The sequence below is a fragment of the Oncorhynchus gorbuscha genome, linkage group LG17, assembly GCF_021184085.1.
Source record: "Oncorhynchus gorbuscha isolate QuinsamMale2020 ecotype Even-year linkage group LG17, OgorEven_v1.0, whole genome shotgun sequence".
NCBI lineage: Eukaryota > Metazoa > Chordata > Actinopteri > Salmoniformes > Salmonidae > Oncorhynchus > Oncorhynchus gorbuscha.
The window spans coordinates 9,801,588-9,822,761 of record NC_060189.1 but is presented as its reverse complement, the minus strand read 5'-3'; the positions used below and the strand labels follow the sequence as shown (position 1 = coordinate 9,822,761).

At 43.5% G+C, this 21,174-nt stretch overlaps 1 protein-coding gene across 2 annotated transcripts; it reads right to left on the bottom strand.

The window, feature by feature from the left end:
- Positions 1 to 17,046: 17,046 nt before the first annotated feature.
- Positions 17,047 to 20,788, bottom strand: LOC124001799 (crustapain-like). 2 transcript variants are annotated; one of them, XM_046308886.1, is made up of 4 exons: positions 20,312 to 20,788; positions 18,479 to 18,580; positions 17,534 to 17,676; positions 17,047 to 17,323 (listed from the first exon to the last, which is right to left on the bottom strand). In XM_046308886.1, exons 2-4 carry the CDS (start codon positions 18,534 to 18,536, stop codon positions 17,261 to 17,263), a joined length of 264 nt encoding a protein of 87 aa, XP_046164842.1. In that variant the 5' UTR covers positions 18,537 to 18,580; positions 20,312 to 20,788; the 3' UTR covers positions 17,047 to 17,260. The 2 variants fall into 2 exon arrangements, with proteins under 2 accessions (XP_046164842.1, XP_046164841.1); XM_046308885.1 differs by having other exon boundaries at positions 20,317 to 20,787.
- Between the last annotated feature and the right edge of the window lie 386 nt (positions 20,789 to 21,174).

Genomic DNA, 21,174 nt, shown 5'->3' with positions numbered 1-21,174 from the left:
ATATCTCTGTCTCTATATGTAGTTATATCTCTGTCTGTCTCTATTTGTAGTTATGTCTATATACTCCAGGTTACGGTGGTCAGTCCAGATGAGGAAAGGGTGCTTATCCCCTCGAGCCAGTGTCTCCACACCTTCAGGGCATTAACCACAGTCAACAACTCTCTGTCCCCCACATCATAGTTTTGGTGGCGTACCCGAGCGCTGTGAGAGCACGGCTCCAACCCCAGCCTCGGATGCGTCCACCTCTACTATGAACGCCAAAGAGGGGTCCGGATGCGCCAGTTGGCGCGTCGGTGAACAGCGCCTTCAAATGACGGAAAGCTCCATCCGCCTCTGCCGACCACTGCAAAAGCACAGGCCCCCCCCTTCAGCAGTGAGGTAATGGGAGCTGCTACCTGACCAAAACCCCAGATAAACCTCTGGTAATAATTGGCAAACCCTAAGAACCGCTGCACCTCCTTTACCGTGGTCGTAGTCGGCCAATTACTCAAGTCCTTGACGCGGTCACACTCCATCACCACCCCCAAGGTGGAAATGTGAAAACGTACATTTCTCTGCCTTCACGTACAGGTCATGCTCCAGCAGTCGCCCAAGAACCTTGAGCACCAGAGACACATGCGCAGCGCGTGTGGCGGAGTAGATCAAGATATCGTCAATATACACCACCACACCCTGTCCGTACAGGTCCCTGAGAATCTCGTCGACGAAGGATTGAAAGATGGCTGGAGCATTCTTTAACCCGTACGGCATGACGAGGTACTCATAATGGCCAGATGTGATACTAAACGCGGTTTTCCACTCATCTCCCTCCCGAATACTCACCAGATTATACGCGCTCCTGAGGTCCAGTTTTGTGAAGAACCGCTCCCCGTGAAATTATTCCACAGTAGCGATGAGAGGTAGTGGGTAACTAAAACCCACCGTGATGGAATTGAGACCTCGATAATCAATGCACGGACGCAAACCTCCCTCCTTTTTCTTCACAAAAAATAATCTTGAGGAGACGGATGACATGGACGGCCGAATGTATCCCTGTCCCAGAGCTTCCGTGACATATGTCTCCATAGCCAACGTCTCCTCCTGGGACAAAAGACATACGTGACTCCTGGGGGCAGTGCAGCATTTACCTGGATGTTTATCACACAATCTCCCTGTCATTGGGGTGGTAATTGGGTCGCCTTCTTTTCACTGAAGGCGACAGCCAAATCGGAATACTCAGCGGGAATGCGCACGGTGGAACCCTGGTCTGGACTCTCCACCGTCGTCGCACCGATGGAAACTCCTACACACCTGCCTGAACACTCATCAGACCACCCCTGGAGAGCTCCCTGTCTCCACGAAATCCTAGGATTGTGAATAGCCAGCCAGGGGATCCCCAGCACCACCGGAACTGCAGGTGAATCGATAAGGAACATACTAATCCGCTCCTTATGATCCCCCGCGTAATCATCTCCAGAGGAACCGTGGCCTCCCTGACCATCCCTGACCCTAACGGTCGACTATCTAAGGAGTACACGGGGAAGGGGGGTCTACCTGTACTAACTGAATCCTCAACCTCTGGGCGAGTCCGCGATCTATAAAGTTCCCAGCTGTGCCTGAATCGACTAGCGCCTTATGCTGGAGAGAAGGAGAAAACTTAAGGAAACAAATCAATAAAAACATGTGACCAACAGGAAGCTCTGGGTGATTGTGGTGCTGACTCACCTGGGGTGACTGAGAAGTATTCTGCCTGCCCTCTCGACTCAAAGATGGACTCCAACCGGAAGTGTGCCCTCTCCGGCCACAGCTGGTGCAGAAGGAGCCTCCTCCTCCGGTCTCCCTAGATGCAGCCCCCCCTAGCTCTATAGGTATGTGAGCGGGAGGGCCAGGAGGTGGAACAGACAGGACCCTTTCAGAATGTCCGCGAGCAGCCAGCAGATTGTCTAGCCAGATCGACAGGTCTATGAGCTCGTTCAGGGTGAGAGTGGTCCTCCGACAAGCCAGCTCGCTGCAGACGTCCTCTCTCAGGCTACACCTATCATGGTCTATCAGGGCCCTGTCGTTCCACCCCGCTCCAGCGGCCAAGGTCCGAAACTCCAGCACGAAGTCCTGCTCGCTCCTCGTCCCCTGCCTGAGATGGAACAATCTCTCACCCACATCTCGGCCCTCCAGAGGGTGATCGAACGCGGCCCGAAAACGGTGGGTGAACTCCGGTTAGTGACCCCTCGCCGAGTCGGGCCCGTTCCAGACGAGGACACTCACGCTCTCCTCGTCCAAGGGAGCCGGCTGAACAGTGGCCAGGTAAAGCTGGAGTTGGAGCAGGAATTCCTGGCATCCCCGGTGATATTCGTGACACTCTGTCTGTGTCTATATGTAGTTATATCTTTGTCTCTGTATTTAGTTGTATATCTGTCTCTATATCTAGTTATATGTATTTTTATTTATTTTATTTAACCTTTTTTTTTACTAGGTAGGCAAGTTGAGAACCAGTTCACATTTACAATTGCGACCTGGCCAACATAAAGCAGAGCAGTTCGACACATACAACAACACAGAGTTACACAAGGATTAAAACAAACATACAGTCAATAATACAGTAGAAAAATAAGTCTACATATAATGTGAGCAAATGAGGTGAGATAAGGGAGGTAAAGGCAAAAAAAGGCCATGGTGGCGAAGTAAATACAATATAGCAAGTAAAACACTGGAATGGTCGATTTGCCATGGAGGAATGTGCAAAGTAGACATAGAAATAATGGGGTGCAAAGTAGAAAAATAAATAAATAAATAAATAAATGCAGTAGGGGGAGAGGTAGTTGTTTGGGCTAAATTATAGATGGGCTACGTACTGGTGCAGTAATCTGTGAGCTGCACTAACAGCTGGTGTTTAAAGCTAGTGAGGGAGATAAGTGTTTCCAGTTTCAGAGATTTTTGTAGTTCGTTCCAGTCATTGGCATCAGAGAACTGGAAGGAGTTTTGGGGGTGAGATAAGGGGGGACTTTACCTAGCAGGGTCTTGTAGTTGACCTGGAGCCAGTGGGTTTGGCAACGAGTATGAAGCGAGGGCCAGCCAACGAGAGCGTACAGGTCGCAGTGGTGGTTAGTATATGGGGCTTTGGTGACAAAACGGATGGCACTGTGATAGACTACATCCAATTTATTGAGTTGGGTATTGAAGGCTATTTTGTAAATGACATCGCCGAAGTCAAGGATCGGTAGGATGGTCAGTTTTATAAGGGTATGTTTGGCAGCATGAGTGAAGGATGCTTTGTTGCGAAATAGGAAGCCAATTCTAGATTTAACTTTGGATTGGAGATGTTTGATGTGAGTCTGGAAGGAGAGTTTACAGTCTAACCAGACACCTAGGTATTTGTAGTTGTCCACATATTCTAAGTCAGAACCGTCCAGAGTAGTGATGTTGGACGGGCGGACAGGTGCAGGCAGCGATCGGTTTTACTTGGCATTGAAGCTCGTCTGGAGGGTTGTTAACACAGTGTCCACAGTGTCCAAAGAAGGGCCAGAAGTATACAGAATGGTGTCGTCTGCATAGAGGTGGATTCAGAGACTCACCAGCAGCAAAAGCGACATAATTGATGTATACAGAGAAGAGAGTCGGTTCAAGAATTGAACCCTGTGGCACCCCCATAGAGACTGCCAGAGGCCCCGACAACAGGTCCTCCGATTTGACACACTGAACTCTATCAGAGAAGTAGTTGGTGAACCAGGTGAGGCAATCATTTGAGAAACCAAGGCTATCGAGTCTGCCGATGAGGATGTGGTGATTGACAGACTCAAAGCCTTGGCCAGATCAATGAATACGGCTGCACAGTATTGTTCCTTATCGATGGAGGTTAAGATATCATTTAGGACCTTGAGCGTGGCTGAGGTGCACCCATGACCAGCTCTGAAACCAGATTGCATAGCGGAGAAGGTATGGTGGGATTCGAAATGGTCGATGGTCTGTTTGTTGACTTGGCTTTCGAAGACCTTAAACCTTATCATGCTCTATTTCAAGCGCAACATGTACAGTTCATATATTGAAATCAGTCCATTGAAATAAATTCATTAGGCCCTAATATATGGATTTCACATGACTGTGAATACAGATATGCATCTGTTGGTCACAGATAACTTTTTTTAAAGGTAGGGACGTGGATCAGATAACCAGTCAATATCTGAACACCATTTGCCTCATGCATCGCAACACATTTCTTCACATAGAGTTGATCAGGCTGTTGATTATGGTCTGTGGAATGTTGTCCCTCTCTTCTTCAATAGCAGTGCGAAGTTGCTGGATGTTGGCGGGAACTGGAACACGCAGTTGTACACGCCGATCCAGAGCATCCCAAACATGCTCAATGGGTTGACATGTCTGGTAAGTATGCATGCTGGGGCATTTTCAGCTTCCAGGTTTTGTGTACAGATCCTTGCAACATGGGGCCATGCATTATCATGCTGAAACATAAGGTGATGGTGGCGGATGAATGGCAAGACAATGGACTTCAGGATTTTGTCACGGTATCTGTGCATTAAAATTACCATCGATAAAAAGCAATTGTGTTTGTTGTTCGTAGCTTATGTCTGCCCATACCATAACCCCACCTCCACCTCCACCTCTGTTCACAAAGTTTACATCAGAAAGCTGCTCACAACAAATCTGGTAGGGTGGACATTCCTGCAGTCAGCATGTGAGCTGCATTCTCCTTCAAAATTTGACACATCTGTAGCATTGTGTTGTGTGACAAAACTGCACATTTTAGAGTGGCCTTTTATTGTCCCCAGCAGAAGGCGCACCTGTGTAATGATCATGCCATTTAATCAGCTTCTTGAATATTCCACACCTGTCAGGTGAATGGATTATCTGGGCAAATTAAAAATGCTCAGTAACAGGGATGTAAACACAGTTGTGCAGTTTTTTGTGCATATTAGTGTGTCCCCCAAACTGTTCGTAAACTACAGACAGAAGTTGGCTGTATCAACTTCAGATGAGTCCTAAGACGCTTGTGTGGGGTCCTGCACACTACACTTCCTTGGATGGGTGACACGGCCTCAACAGGCTTTGCATTCTCTACAGAAGGTGCTTTTCATTGTTCAGCTAAATGAAACACAACATGTTGCGTTCTCTCCGTAGCTCTCTCCTATCGATCTGTCCTTCAATCCTATGGTATCTCAGCGTTTTATTCACATTTTATCTGTGGGTTACCATCATAGTGTACGTGCTACATGCACAGGGAAGGGCCATTGCGATAGGATGTGAGTGGGAGTGAAGTTGTCATGTCGCAACTTCCTCTTTTCTACCGAAGATGCTATAGTAATGTACCTCTCTATCTCTCTCTCTCTCTCACACACACACACACACACACACACAAATATACACACACATACTCGCCAACACACCTCTCTACCACCCCTGTATAGGCACTTTCAACAGCACTCTACACACATCTTGGGTGGAACCGCAGATACAACTGAAAGGGAGCGTGTAGTAGGATCAAGGAGCAGGTTGTTTTTATTGATGTGTGTGTGTGTTTGTAGAGGGGGGGGGGGTGTTTGAGTGTGTGTTTCAGAGAGAGAGAGAGAGAGGGAGAGAGAGAGAGAGAGAGAGAGAGAGAGAGAGAGAGAGAGAGAGAGAGAGAGAGAGAGAGAGAGAGAGAGAGAGAGAGAGAGAGAGAGAGAGAGAGGGGGAGACATATTTGTAAGAGTCAGTATGTGCATGATGTTAGGAAGATAAAACTCCATTGTGAATTGTTATCCAAACTCGTTTAAAAAGGAAAATCTAACAAATGTTTAACAATATCAATCATTTAGAGTCAAGCTGGGATTGCCTGGATAGTTTGTGAAGCATTTATATTATTCACTCAGCACTCAGTGAAAGCCTACCAACTTTCCATCCAAGAAATGCAGCTGGGAGAAAAAGAAGAAGATGAAAGAAGAGGAGGAAGAAGGGAGGGTTTTCTTGGCTTCTTTTGTGGCTTTGATTTGTACTGGTCAGTATCCTTTCTTAGCTGGAATGTGTTTCACTCCCTCTTGTCTGCATCTGTTCCCTCTATCTATCTAGGTGTGGATAGAGGTCCATCTATCTATCTATCTATCTAATTCAATTCAAGGGGCTTTATTGGCATGGGAAACATGTGTTAACATTGCCATAGCAAGTGAGGTAGATAATACACAAAAGTTAAATAAATAATAAAAATTAACAGTAAACATGACACATACAGAAGTTTCAAAACAATAAAGACATTACAAATGTCATATAACGTATATATACAGTGTTGCAACGATGTACAAATGGTTAAGGGTGCCAAAGGGGAAATAAATAATAAATAAATCTTCCCTCTATCTATCTATCTATCTATCTATCTATCTATCTATCTATCTATCTATCTATCTATCTATCTATCTATCTATCTATCTATCTATCTATCTATCTATCTATGTGTGGACAGAGGTCCCTCTATCTATCTAGGTGTGGATAGAGGTCCCTCTATCTATCTAGGTGTGGATAGAGGTCTCTCTCTCTATCTATGTGTGGACAGAGGTCTCTCTCTCTATCTATGTGTGGACAGAGGTCTCTCTCTCTATCTATGTGTGGACAGAGGTCTCTCTATCTATGTGTGGACAGAGGTCTCTCTCTCTATCTATGTGTGGATAGAGGTCTCTCTCTCTATCTATGTGTGGACAGAGGTCTCTCTCTCTATCTATGTGTGGACAGAGGTCTCTCTATCTAGGTGTGGATAGAGGTCCCTCTATCTATCTAGGTGTGGATAGAGGTCCCTCTATCTATCTAGGTGTGGATAGAGGTCTCTCTCTCTATCTATGTGTGGACAGAGGTCTCTCTCTCTCTCTCCCTCTCTGCGTGTGTAAGTGAGGCAGCGGAGTGCTCCAGTCTGTCACAATCGCATTGTTCCCCATTAATATGACAAACACACTCGACATCCCATTTCCCCACACGCGACACCAAATGGATGATGGGAAGTTGATATCCTGCCATCGCCGAGCAGCGCATGCATTCTATAGCCCCATCTGGGGCCCCAGAGGAGCTGCCGCTGCCACTAACCAAGATGGCTGACACGCATGACTGTCACCTAACGTCGTACCGAGTGAAGGGCAGTTTCAGGACGAGTAAGAAAACAGGGAAGAAATGCATTGTGACACTCTTAACTACGCTGACCAGACGTTTCGATGCTCAACATGCTGCTTCTTGACATGAGATAACATTTGGCGGATTCATCGGAGCATTGGGACTGTGGTGGATACGCGGTGTCACAAAGTTCTGAGCTCCAACTGTGTACTGTACCGTATGTTGCTGTGTGTGTCCATCCATCCGTGTGAGTGTGTATGAGTGTGTGTGTGTGTGTGTGTGTGTGTGTGTGTGTGTGTGTGTGTGTGTGTGTGTGTGTGTGTGTGTGTGTGTGTGTGTGTGTGTGTGTGTGTGTGTGTGTGTGTGTGTGTGTGTGTGTGTGTGTGTGTGTGTGTGTGTGTGTGTGTGTGTGTGTGTGTGTGTGTGTGTGTGTGTGTGTGTATCTGGTCACAAGCTCTGCTGATGTCAGTGATATTGACTCTTTGATGCTCGTTTTGAGGTGGGCCTCTATAGCTGTTGATGGTGGTAGTGTGAAGGCATGGTGGTGGATGGTGTCTCATCAGCATTCAGTTGCTGCCATCTTGTGGTTTACATGGAGAACTGCATATTTCTGCTCTAGTTGCTGCCCTTGTCAGTCATGTTTCAGTCACATCCTGTGAGGACCACCTCTAGGGTCCAATACTTTTGCCACTAACTGGTCTTTAGACCATTCCGGTCCGACCTTTTGGCCTGCTAGCATGGCAGCTTATTGGTACTGGTGAGTAGCCTGTAGGCTCTAGCATTCACCAGTTGGCTAAAGCTGATCCAGTTTACCTGTAGTGGAGAGTGGGTTAAGTTGAGCCAGCGGGGTAATTTGAGCAAGCCTTGATTTCTAAGGAAACAATACACAAAATGTTTAGGACGAGGTCATCACTACATGGAGTCTGTGAAGGAAGAAACCACGTGGACAAAATGTTTAGGATGAGGTCATCACTACATGGAGTCTGTGAAGGAAGAAACCACGTGGACAAAATGTTTAGGATGAGGTCATCACTACATGGAGTCTGTGAAGGAAGAAACCACGTGGACAAAATGTTTAGGACGAGGTCATCACTACATGGAGTCTGTGAAGGAAGAAACCACGTGGACAAAATGTTTAGGACGAGGTCATCACTACATGGAGTCTGTGAAGGAAGAAACCACGTGGACAAAATGTTTAGGACGAGGTCATCACTACATGGAGTCTGTGAAGGAAGAAACCACGTGGACAAAATGTTTAGGACGAGGTCATCACTACATGGAGTCTGTGAAGGAAGAAACCACGTGGACAAAATGTTTAGGACGAGGTCAACTACATGGAGTCTGTGAAGGAAGAAACCACGTGGACAAAATGTTTAGGACGAGGTCATCACTACATGGAGTCTGTGAAGGAAGAAACCACGTGGACAAAATGTTTAGGACGAGGTCATCACTACATGGAGTCTGTGAAGGAAGAAACCACGTGGACAAAATGTTTAGGACGAGGTCATCACTACATGGAGTCTGTGAAGGAAGAAACCACGTGGACAAAATGTTTAGGACGAGGTCATCACTACATGGAGTCTGTGAAGGAAGAAACCACGTGGACAAAATGTTTAGGACGAGGTCATCACTACATGGAGTCTGTGAAGGAAGAAACCACGTGGACAAAATGTTTAGGACGAGGTCATCACTACATGGAGTCTGTGAAGGAAGAAACCACGTGGACAAAATGTTTAGGACGAGGTCATCACTACATGGAGTCTGTGAAGGAAGAAACCACGTGGACAAAATGTTTAGGACGAGGTCATCACTACATGGAGTCTGTGAAGGAAGAAACCACGTGGACAAAATGGCAACAAAAAAAAAACGTATTTTCACCAAAGTCACATTCATTTATTGTGTTAGAGGTTTCATGATTCTTGTATCTAAACCAAAGTAGATCATTTTAAGATTGTTCTATACATCAGTTGGGGTCTCTATAAGCTTCAATATGAGGTCCTAAACCTGGCATGAAAGAGCATCCTTGTAGCTGTGAGGGCTAATAAAGTCAAAATGTTTGCCTTGGAGTAAGTTGACCCAATGGCCATGGGGTAAGTCAAGCCAATAGTTGACCCAATGGCCATGGGGTAAGTTGAGCCAATAGTTGACCAAATGGCCATGGGGTAAGTCGAGCCAATAGTTGACCCAATGGCCATGGGTTGGGTCGAGCCAATAGTTGACCCAATGGCCATGGGGTAAGTTGAGCCAATAGTTGACCCAATGGCCATGGGGTAAGTCAAGCCAATAGTTGACCCAATGGCCATGGGGTAAGTCGAGCCAATAGTTGACCCAATGGCCATGGGGTAAGTCAAGCCAATAGTTGACCCAATGGCCATGGGGTAAGTCAAGCCAATAGTTGACCCAATGGCCATGGGGTAAGTCAAGCCAATAGTTGACCCAATGGCCATGGGGTAAGTCAAGCCAATAGTTGACCCAATGGCCATGGGGTAAGTCAAGCCAATAGTTGACCCAATGGCCATGGGGTAAGTTGAGCCAATAGTTGACCCAATGGCCATGGGGTAAGTCAAGCCAATAGTTGACCCAATGGCCATGGGGTAAGTCAAGCCAATAGTTGACCCAATGGCCATGGGGTAAGTCAAGCCAATAGTTGACCCAATGGCCATGGGGTAAGTTGAGCCAATAGTTGACCCAATGGCCATGGGGTAAGTTGAGCCAATAGTTGACCCAATGGCCATGGGGTAAGTCAAGCCAATAGTTGACCCAATGGCCATGGGGTAAGTTGAGCCAATAGTTGACCCAATTGGAAGTTTAGCAAATTGAAGTTTCCAGGTGTAATGCAAGATATTATCGCTGGGATATGAGGTAACTGGCCTATGTTAAAAGTGTTTTAAGTGTTCGTTAGGTGGATGCTACCATGAATACGGATAATCATGGTAGCGTCCACATTCATGTAGACGTGTTTAGAAACATTCATTTGTTTTTTTTTACCATAAAAGTTACTCCAAAATGACAATACGTTATTTACCATTCATTTCAATTGGGCACAAAAGACTTTTAAAACAACCAAAACAAACAGCAAAAGCATCCAACAAATTACAGGCCTCTCTCATCTTTTTAAGTGGGAGAACTTGCACAATTGGTGGCTGCCTAAATACTTTTTTGCCCCACTGTATCTATGGAAGTGTTTATCATGTTACCTCATCAGCATAGCAGGTATCTATGGTTGTGTTTATCATGTTACCTCATCAGCATAGCAGGTATCTATGGTTGTGTTTATCATGTTACCTCATCAGCATAGCAGGTATCTATGGAAGTGTTTATCATGTTACCTCATCAGCATAGCAGGTATCTATGGTTGTGTTTATCATGTTACCTCATCAGCATAGCAGGTATCTATGGAAGTGTTTATCATGTTACCTCATCAGCGTAGCAGGTATTTATACACTACTGCTATCCCAAATGATTCAATAAAATAAAAATATTGTTTTCGGTCTCTGTCATTCAGTTAAACCTGTATTTGATTGAATGCTGTGTCCAAGTCATTCCAATGAAATGATGTTGAACCAATGTGGAACAGAGGTCAAATTGACGTCTGTTTCCAGTGTGATGTTTTCAAAATCTTTAATGTTTACACAAATTCTGATTATTTCCAGGGATACACAACATCCTGAAATATATGTAGACAACGTTGTTAGATCCTATATTTCCTTTGACAGAAAGACACTGAATGTAACAAATGGCTCAATTTGGCCCACTCCGAAGGATAGTTGGTTTAGCCTCTTGTACATACCTGTGCTAAAAGGCCAAACTGTGTTTCTAATCTACTGAACACAGATTGTGCACTAGACATTACCAAGGTACAATTCCTCAGAGATTTAAAGTTGAGCTCTATCATGTAAATATAAACATAAAAATACAAATATCATGTAAATATAAACATAAAAATACAAATATCACGTAAATATAAACATAAATATACAAATATCATGTAAATTTAAACATAAATATACAAATATCATGTAAATATAAACATAAATATACAAATATCATGCAAATATAAACATAAATATACAAATATCATATAAATCATGTAAAAGGCCCTGAAGCCAATCTGCTGAATGTAAGCCAGAGGAGGCTGCTCAGAGGAGGACGGAATGTATGGAACAGTATCAACCACATGGAAACCATGGAGACCACGTGTTTGATGTATCTGATACCATTCCACTCATTCCAGCCGTTACCACGAGCCCGTCCTCCCCAATTAAGGTGCCACGACCTCCTGTGGTGTGAGCCTATACTGTATTGCTGCGTTTACACAGGCAGCCCAATTCTGATCGTTTGCCAATAATTGGCCTTTTGACCAATCATATCAGAGCTTTTGCCAACAATTGGGCAAAAGATCAGAATTGGGCTGCTTGTATAAATGCAGTCTACACGTGAACAACAGAGCTCGATACACTAATACAATCAGATGATGAAGCCTGCCTAACGAGCAGTGACTGTGTATAGTACAGTAAGTAGAGTGGCTGGTTCAAACGGTTGCTGTAGGATTCTTCAGTTCCAGTTGTTTCCCCCCCTTTAAAACACCACATTCATTAATACAGTATAGTTTCCTGCTTTCCCGCTCAGTCTCTCTCCTTTTGTCTTCCTTGATAGAACTATGTGTGGTTAGTTACTGCTTCCAACAACACCTCCGGATGTTTTCGCTCATCCCACTCCTCATGGTGTGGACTGGACTCCCTCTTTGGTAGGATATGCTTGGAATCAAAAAGGCAAATTATAACACCCTAATTGGTTTCTGTGGGATAGGTAAAACAGATTTAAATGGATTGCCATTAATTGTCTTTTGTGAGACCACATTATCTTCCACAATTGGAGGAGGCTTTAAACAAACCAATTAATTTACTTCGCTCCCCTCCTTTCCTTCCCTCTCTCTCACACTTTCTTTCGGCTCCTGTATTTCTCTCGCTCTCTTTCTGTAACACCACTGTTTCTCAGGCCAGATGTATATACCTCTCTCTTTCTGTAACACCACTGTTTCTCAGGCCAGATGTATATACCTCTCTCCTCTCTTTATGTAACCACTGTATCTCCGGCCAGATGTATATACCTCTCTCCTCTCTTTCTGTAACACCACTGTTTCTCAGGCCAGATGTATATACCTCTCTCCTCTCTTTATGTAACCACTGTTTCTCCGGCCAGATGTATATACCTCTCTCCTCTCTTTCTGTAACACCACTGTTTCTCAGGCCAGATGTATATACCTCTCTCCTCTCTTTCTGTAACACCACTGTTTCTCAGGCCAGATGTATATACCTCTCTCCTCTCTTTCTGTAACACCACTGTTTCTCAGGCCAGATGTATATACCTCTCTCCTCTCTTTCTGTAACACCACTGTTTCTCAGGCCAGATGTATATACCTCTCTCCTCTCTTTCTGTAACACCACTGTTTCTCAGGCCAGATGTATATACCTCTCTCCTCTCTTTCTGTAACACCACTGTTTCTCAGGCCAGATGTATATACCTCTCTCCTCTCTTTCTGTAACCACTGTTTCTCAGGCCAGATGTATATACCTCTCTCCTCTCTTTCTGTAACACCACTGTTTCTCAGGCCAGATGTATATACCTCTCTCCTCTCTTTCTGTAACACCACTGTTTCTCAGGCCAGATGTATATACCTCTCTCCTCTCTTTCTGTAACCACTGTTTCTCAGGCCAGATGTATACCTCTCTCCTCTCTTTCTGTAACCACTGTTTCTCAGGCCAGATGTATATACCTCTCTCCTCTCTTTCTGTAACACCACTGTTTCTCAGGCCAGATGTAAACCACTAGATGTATATACCTCTCTCCTCTCTTTCTGTAACCACTGTTTCTCAGGCCAGATGTATATACCTCTCTCCTCTCTTTCTGTAACCACTGTTTCTCAGGCCAGATGTATATACCTCTCTCTCTCTTTCTGTAACCACTGTTTCTCAGGCCAGATGTATATACCTCTCTCCTCTCTTTCTGTAACCACTGTTTCTCAGGCCAGATGTATATACCTCTCTCCTCTCTTTCTGTAACCACTGTTTCTCAGGCCAGATGTATATACCTCTCTCCTCTCTTTCTGTAACCACTGTTTCTCAGGCCAGATGTATATACCTCTCTCCTCTCTTTCTGTAACACCACTGTTTCTCAGGCCAGATGTATATACCTCTCTCCTCTCTTTCTGTAACCACTGTTTCTCAGGCCAGATGTATACCTCTCTCCTCTCTTTCTGTAACCACTGTTTCTCAGGCCAGATGTATATACCTCTCTCCTCTCTTTCTGTAACACCACTGTTTCTCAGGCCAGATGTATATACCTCTCTCCTCTCTTTCTGAAACCACTGTTTCTCAGGCCAGATGTATATACCTCTCTCCTCTCTTTCTGTAACCACTGTTTCTCAGGCCAGATGTATATACCTCTCTCCTCTCTTTCTGTAACCACTGTTTCTCAGGCCAGATGTATATACCTCTCTCCTCTCTTTCTGTAACCACTGTTTCTCAGGCCAGATGTATATACCTCTCTCCTCTCTTTCTGTAACCACTGTTTCTCAGGCCAGATGTATATACCTCTCTCCTCTCTTTCTGTAACCACTGTTTCTCAGGCCAGATGTATATACCTCTCTCCTCTCTTTCTGTAACCACTGTTTCTCAGGCCAGATGTATATACCTCTCTCCTCTCTTTCTGTAACCACTGTTTCTCAGGCCAGATGTATATACCTCTCCTCTCTTTCTGTAACCACTGTTTCTCAGGCCAGATGTATATACCTCTCTCCTCTCTTTCTGTAACCACTGTTTCTCAGGCCAGATGTATATACCTCTCTCCTCTCTTTATGTAACCACTGTTTCTCAGGCCAGATGTATATACCTCTCTCCTCTCTTTCGGTCATACCACCGTTTTCCACACATGCTGAGCACTTGTTGGCTGCTTTTACTTCACTTTGCGGTCCAACTCATCCCAAACCATATCAATTTGGTTGAGGTCGGGTGATTGTGGGGGCCAGGTCATCTGATGCAGCACTCCATCACTCTCCTTCTTGCTCAAATATCCCTTGCACAGCCTGGAGGTGTGTTGGGTCATTCTCCTGATGAAAAACAAATGATAGTGGGACTAAGTGCAAACCAGATGGGATTGTGTATCGCTGCAGAATGCTGTGGTAGCCATGTTGGTTAAGTGTGCCTTGAATTCTAAATACAGTACATCACAGACAGTGTCACAAGCAAAGCACCCCCATACCACAACACCTCCTACTCGATGCTTCACGGTGGGAACCACCCGGGTAGAGATCAATCGTTCACCTACTCTGCACGGAGGTTGGAACCAAAAATCTCAAATTTGGACTCATCAGACCAAAGGACAGATTTCCGCCAGTCTATTGTCCATTGCTCGTGTTTCTTGGCCCAAACAAGTCTCTTGTTCTTATTGGTGTCCTTTAGTAGGGGTTTCTTTGCAGAAATTCAACCATGAAAACCTGATTCACGCAGTCTCCTCTGAACAGATGATGTTGTGAAATGTCTGTTCCTTGAACTTTGTGAAGCATTTATTTGGGCTGCAATTTCTGAGGCTGGTAACTCTAATGAACTTATCCTCTGCAGCAGAGGTGACTCTGGGTCTTCCTTTCCTGTGGTGGTCCTCATGAGAGCCAGTTTCATCATAGTGCATGATGGTTATTGTGACTGCACTTGAAGAAACATTCAATATTCTTGACATTTTCCACATTGACTGACCTATTGATGGACTGTTGTTTCTCTTTGCTGATTTGAGCTGTTCTTGCCATAATATGGACTTGGTCTTTTACCAAACATGGTTATCTTCTGTATACCACCCCTACCCTGTCACAACACAACTGATTGGCTCAAACACAGTAAGAAGCAAATACATTCCAAATTAACTTTTAACAAGGCACACCTGTTAATTAAAATGCATGCTAGGTGAGTACCTCATGAAGAGAGAATGCCAAGAGTGTGCAAAGCGGTCATCAAGGCAAAATGGTGGCTACTTTGACGAATCTCAAAACTCAAAATTTGTTTAACACTTTTTTGGTTACTACATGATTCCATGTGTTATTTCATAGTTTTGATGTCTTCATTGTTATTCCACAATGTAGAACATAGTAAAAATCAAGAAAAAGCCTTGAATGAGTAGATGTGTCCTAACGTTTGACTGGTGCTGTAATTCCACTTCGACAATATGAGGTATTGAGTGTAGGCCAGTGAGACGAAAATCTAAAATTATTCCATTTTAAATTCAGGCCGAAACACAACAAAATGTGCAAAAAGTTGAGGGGTGTGAACACTTTCTGATGTCACTATGCATTTGGAAAGTATTCAGACCCCTTGACCTTTTCCACATTTTGTTACAGTACACCTTTATTGTAAAATGAATTTCAAAAAGAAATAATCCTCATTAAACTAAACACAATACCCTGGAATGACAAAGCAAAAACAGATTTTTGGAAATGTTTATACAAGGTCCCTCAGTTGACAGTGTATGTCAGAGCAAAAACCAAGCCATGAGGTTGAAGGACTGGTCCGTAGAGCTTCCAGACAGGATTGTGTCGAGGCACAGATCTGGGAAAGGGTACCAAACAAATGGAAGAAGTTCTTAAATGGAAAAAGTTTGGAACCACCAAGACTCTTCCTAGAGTTGGCCACCCGGCCAAACTGAGCAATCGGTGGAGAAGGGCCTTGGTCAGGTAGGTGACCAAGAACCCAATGGGCACTCTGACAGAGCTCAAGAGTTCCTCTTTGGAGATGGGAGAACCTTCCAAAAGGATGACCATCTCTGCAGCACTCCACCAATCAGGCCTTTATGGTAGAGCGGCCAGACGAAAGCCACTCCTCAGTAAAAGGCACATGACAGCCCACTACCAAAAGGCAGCTAAAGGACTCACAGATCATGAGAAACAAGATTTTCTGGTCTGATGAAATTAAGATCGAACTCTTTGGCATAAATGCCAAGCGTGACGTCTAGAGGAAACCTGGCACCATCCCTACGGTGAAGCATGGTGGTGAGGGGATGTTTTTCAGCGGCAGGGACTGGGAGACCAGTGAGGAATGAAGGAAAGATGAACGGAGCAATGTACAAAGAGATCCTTGATGAAAACCTTCTCCAGAGCACTCAGGACTTCAGACTGGGGTTGAAGGTTGACATTCCAACAGGACAACGATCCAAAGCACACAGTCAAGACAACGCAGGAGTGGCTAAGTCTCTGAATATCCTTGGATGGCCCAGCCACAGCCTAGACTTGAACATCTCTGGAGAGAACTGGAAACAGCTGTGCAACATCGCTCCCCATCCAACCTGACAGAGCTTGAGAGGATCTGCAGAGAAGAATGGGATAAACTGCCCAAATACAGGTGTGCCAAGCTTGTTGCATCATACCCCAGAAGACTCGAGGCTGTAATCACTGACACCGGTGCTTCAACAAATTCCTGAGTACAGGGTCTGAATACTTACGTAAATGTGATACTTCCATCTTTATTTGTATTAGATTTACAAAAGTTTCAAAAAAACTGTTTTGTTTTGTCATTATGGGGTATTGTGATGTCATTATGGGGTATTGTGATGTCATTATGGGGTATTGTGTGTAGATTGATGAGAAAAAACAAGAACAATTTAGTCCATTTTAGAATAAGGCTGTAACGCAACACAATGTGGATAAAGTCAAGAGGTCTGAATACCTTCCATATGCACTCTTTGTACGTGACCAATCCAATTTGATGACTAAGGGTTGAAAGATCCCCTCACTTCTCAGAAAGGGAGTTTTGTGATTGTGGAAGATTTCCCTCAATTCTACTTAGTTTACGTTGACTCATCATGACCGGCACTGCACACAAACACGTACGCATGCGCACAGCCACGCACACACACACACACACACATAAGCACACCCACACACACACACACACACTGCCACATTGTGAAAAAGCATTTCTTACCATAAAGTAACAACAAAATGCCAACAGTAAAGCTGCCTTTCAACTTTATTTACTGTAAATTAAATGTGTAAAACCTCTATAAAGGTTTTGTAGTCTATTTCTTATTTTATGTATATTTCCTTCATATTACAATGTTGTCTTGTTGTAAAACAAGCATTTGGACCTTCGTATTCATCAAGCAGCCACAGACCTCGTGTTATTTCTATGTCAGAAAGCAGGAAGACAAACTTTGAGATCTAACTATCATTCTTCTCTTCCTGACAGCTCCTCCTGCCACCACAGCAGACCTCGTGATGTTCCTGTTAGAAAGTAGAGAAGCTCATAGAAGATTACAGCAGCATACTGTATGAAACCCAGGGATGCATTCAATGTTTAAACGTGTTAGAAAAAGACGTTGGGGTACCCAATCAAACAAGAATTCAAATCATTAAAACTGACTGGTACCAAGGCTACTCTAACAAATCCTAAGAAGTAGTAAGAAGAATGACTTGGTGTAAATGGTAACATACCAAGTCAGACATATGGTTCATGCCACATTCGAAGGTTGACTCTCCACTGTCATATTTCTTGTTGTGTTCTATGACCCTGGTCCTACACTCCAGCCAGATCTTCTTGCGCTTGGCTTCCTCCTCCTCGGATTTGTACTTCTTCCCTGTAAATACACACATTCTGTAAATGACAATTATAAGTACTTTGTTAAACTGTGCAGTGGACAAGATTTTCAGTCTCATCACTGTATTCTTCGTGTTGTACGGAAGGAAGTGTTCTGTCTACATGACGAACACAGGCTAGGATCGTTTTTCCGACAGGGGGTATTTGATTATGCCCTAATTATTTTTCAACGTCTGGGGAGAAGGAAACATGTATTGTCTGTGTGAATTCATCTCATCATGATCATGCGACAGTCGGGTACATGCTACAATGATCAATTATGCATAAAACAAATCTAATTTTGTTTTGAGTTTTGTAGAACAAGCAATTGACACAGGCCCACGCCTGTGTTTTATATGGGCTGTGTTTTATATAGGCTGTGTTTTATGTAGGCTGTGTTTTATATGGGCTGTGTTTTATATGGGCTGTGTTTTATATGGGCTGTGTTTTATATGGGCTGTGTTTTATATGGGCTGTGTTTTATATGGGCTGTGTTTTATATAGGGCTGTGTTTTATATGGGCTGTGTTTTATATAGGCTGTGTTTTATATGGGCTGTGTTTTATATAGGCTGTGTTTATATAGGCTGTGTTGTATATAGGCTGTGTTTTATATAGGCTGTGTTTTATATAGGCTGTGTAACCAAAATGTGTGACAGTGAAGGAAAAAAATGTATTATAAAGAAAGTAATCACATTCTATCAGGTACAGAGGGAAAAAAAGCTACCTCAATCAAAAGAGAAACTTCAGCACACTGGTAATCTTACAACAATTTAATGGATCTTATTTAACCTATTATTATTACCATGTTTTTCTTTCCACTCTTCAAACTCTTTGTCCACATCTTGATGTTCACTTGCCATATTCACTCACAGCCACAACCAGGCAGAACAGAAGAAGCTTCAAACTGAAGAAAAAACACATGACAAGTTATGTCCTATGTGATTATGTGCAACTAGATTTATTAAAGCCACAATCCTAAATTGTGAGTTTATGAATAGTAGTTCTAAGTTCATGAGGCTTTATATTCTTCATGAATCAATGGGTAAACACTAAACACACACCTGGAATAAACCAAATAAAAAAGTGGAATTAAAATGGATCTAATTCCCAACGATTTACACAAAATACTCTAATGCCAAAGTGTAAGACACATTCTAACATTTGTATTCTCCTGCTGAAAAGGTAAATGTGTCTCTCAGTGTCTGTTGGAAAGCAGACAACCAGATTCTCCTGTAGGACTTTTCCGTTGCTCAGCGTGATTCTGTATTTTTTTTTTTATCCTTCAAAAAAATCCCCATACCTGGCCAATGACAAGCATACCCATAACCACCATGCTTGAAAATATGAAGAGTGGTACTCAGTAATGTGATGTATTGGATTTTCCCTAAACATAACACTTTGTATTCAGGACATAAAGTTAATTTCTTCAGTGCCTTGTTGCAAACAGGATGCATGTTTCGGAATATTTTTAATTCTGTACAGGCTTCCTTCTTTTCACTTAGGTTAGTATTGTGGATGTAAAGGATGTGAAACGCTAGCTTAGTTAGAGGTGGTGCGTGCTAAATAGTGTTTCAATCGGTGACGTCACTTGCTCTGAGACCTTGAAGTAGTAGTTCCCCTTGCTCTGCAAGGGCCTCGGCTTTTGTGGAGCGATGGGTAACGATGCTTCGAGGAAGACTGTTGTTGATGTGTGCAGAGGGTCCCTGGTTCGCGTCCGGTGCGCGTGGGGGCGGTCTGAAGTTATACTGTTACATGGAGTAACTACAATGTTGTTGATCCATCCTCAGTTGTTTTCTCCTATCACAGCCATTAACCTCTGTAACTGTTTTAAAGTCACCATTGGCCTCATGGTGAAATCACTGAGAAGTGTCCTTCCTCTCCGGCAACTGAGTTAGTAAGGATGCCTGTGTCTTTGTAGTGACTTGGTGTATTGATGCACCATCCAAAGTGTAATTAATAACTTCACCATGCTCAAAGGGATATTCAATGTCTGCTTCTACCAATAACTGACCTTCTTAGTGAGGCATTGGAAAGCCTCCCTGGTCTTTGTGGTTGAATCTGTGTTTGAAATTCACTGCTCGGCTGAGTGAGATCATGCAACTTAGGTGACTTGTTATGCACATTTTCACTCCTGAATTTATTTAGATTAGGCATAAAAGTGTTCAATACTTATTGACTGGGGTATTGTGTGCAGGCCGGTGACACAAAATCTCTATTTAATACATTTCAAATTAAGGCAGTAACACCACAAAATGTTTGTGGAGGCACTGTATACAATTAATTGATCTTTGTTTTATTTAAACTTGGCAAGTCAGTTAAGAACAAATTCCTATTTACAATGACAGCATACACCGACCAAACCCAGACGATGCTGGGCCGATTGTGCACCGCCCTACGGGACTCTCAACCACGGCCGGTTGTGATACAGCCTGGGTTCTAACCAGGGTGTCTGTAGTGACGCCTCAAACACTGAGACGCAGTGCCTTAAACTGCTGCGTCACTCGGGAGCCCACAGGGAATTGACCAAGGAACAGCTGTACATATTGAAGATTCTACCTTTAATGAAGCTATTAGTATAAACGTTCCTCAGACAATATTGTCATACTCTATGAGAGAGAAAATGTAGGGTTTTTACCTTACCTGTTCCAGAGTGCAGGAGCAAAAGTCCGTTTTCAAATAAGCAGTGCAGATACTCTCTAACGAAGGGAGGGATGAGGAAAGGACGTCAGAGGAAAAGTCACGTACATGGTCAATGGAGAGAAAGTCGTATTTCTTTGCCCAATGTTATATTCTCTCATTAGCTGCCAATCTTTATTCTCATAGTTGAAACACCAGATTTGCCATGTAAACTGCCAACAGTGTATTTGGTCAATGGAATCGGATAAATATATCTAGTAGATGCACTGTGTGTAGGTTACTATTTACTAACACTTACAAACCCTTTCTACACTTGACTCGATGTATGCGTTTTGTGTTGTGGATTATTAATCTAGCAATCAGAATATCAGAGTTTAGCGCACAGTAAAGTTGTACTGTACAAAACAATGAGAAAACCCTTCTGAAAAACTGTGAATCTGGAATTTTCTGCGGTAACACCCAACGGACAAAATGAAAGCTAGAAAATAGTACTGCCCACTTCCTGAAGCAGAACCATAGATATATATCATATAGAACGGTTATGGTTTAATACACATGGCTTTCTATGAAAATAACCCTTCTATAAAAGTATTTATTCTCTGTAATGCTTTGGAGCGTGATGCCCGCGTGGTAAAATACCGTAACTCGATCGGTTGCCACCATATATGACGATACGAGCCCTTCTTTCAACGAGCGCTTGTAATTGCAGTTAACTGAGTCTTTGATTTCATAAAATATCTTTGAGGAGTAAACAGGGAAACAACGAGTCGCAGACAGTTCGCAATAGAACATACCAGAGGAGGGTATTGTTTACTAGGCTATCTAAATGATTGGGATCATCTGGTTCTCATGATGTGTCAT

What these genes read in the sequence shown, in the direction of transcription:
- LOC124001799 (XM_046308886.1), bottom strand. Translation starts at nt 18,536, where the DNA reads ATGGCAAGTGAACATCAAGATGTGGACAAAGAGTTTGAAGAGTGGAAA. An exon ending in AGAGTGGAAAGAAAAACATG is followed by an intron (nt 17,677 to 18,478) that starts GTAATAATAATA and finishes GTGTATTTACAG; the next exon opens with GGAAGAAGTACAAATCCGAG. An exon ending in TGAACCATATGTCTGACTTG is followed by an intron (nt 17,324 to 17,533) that starts GTATGTTACCAT and finishes ACTTTCTAACAG; the next exon opens with GAACATCACGAGGTCTGCTG.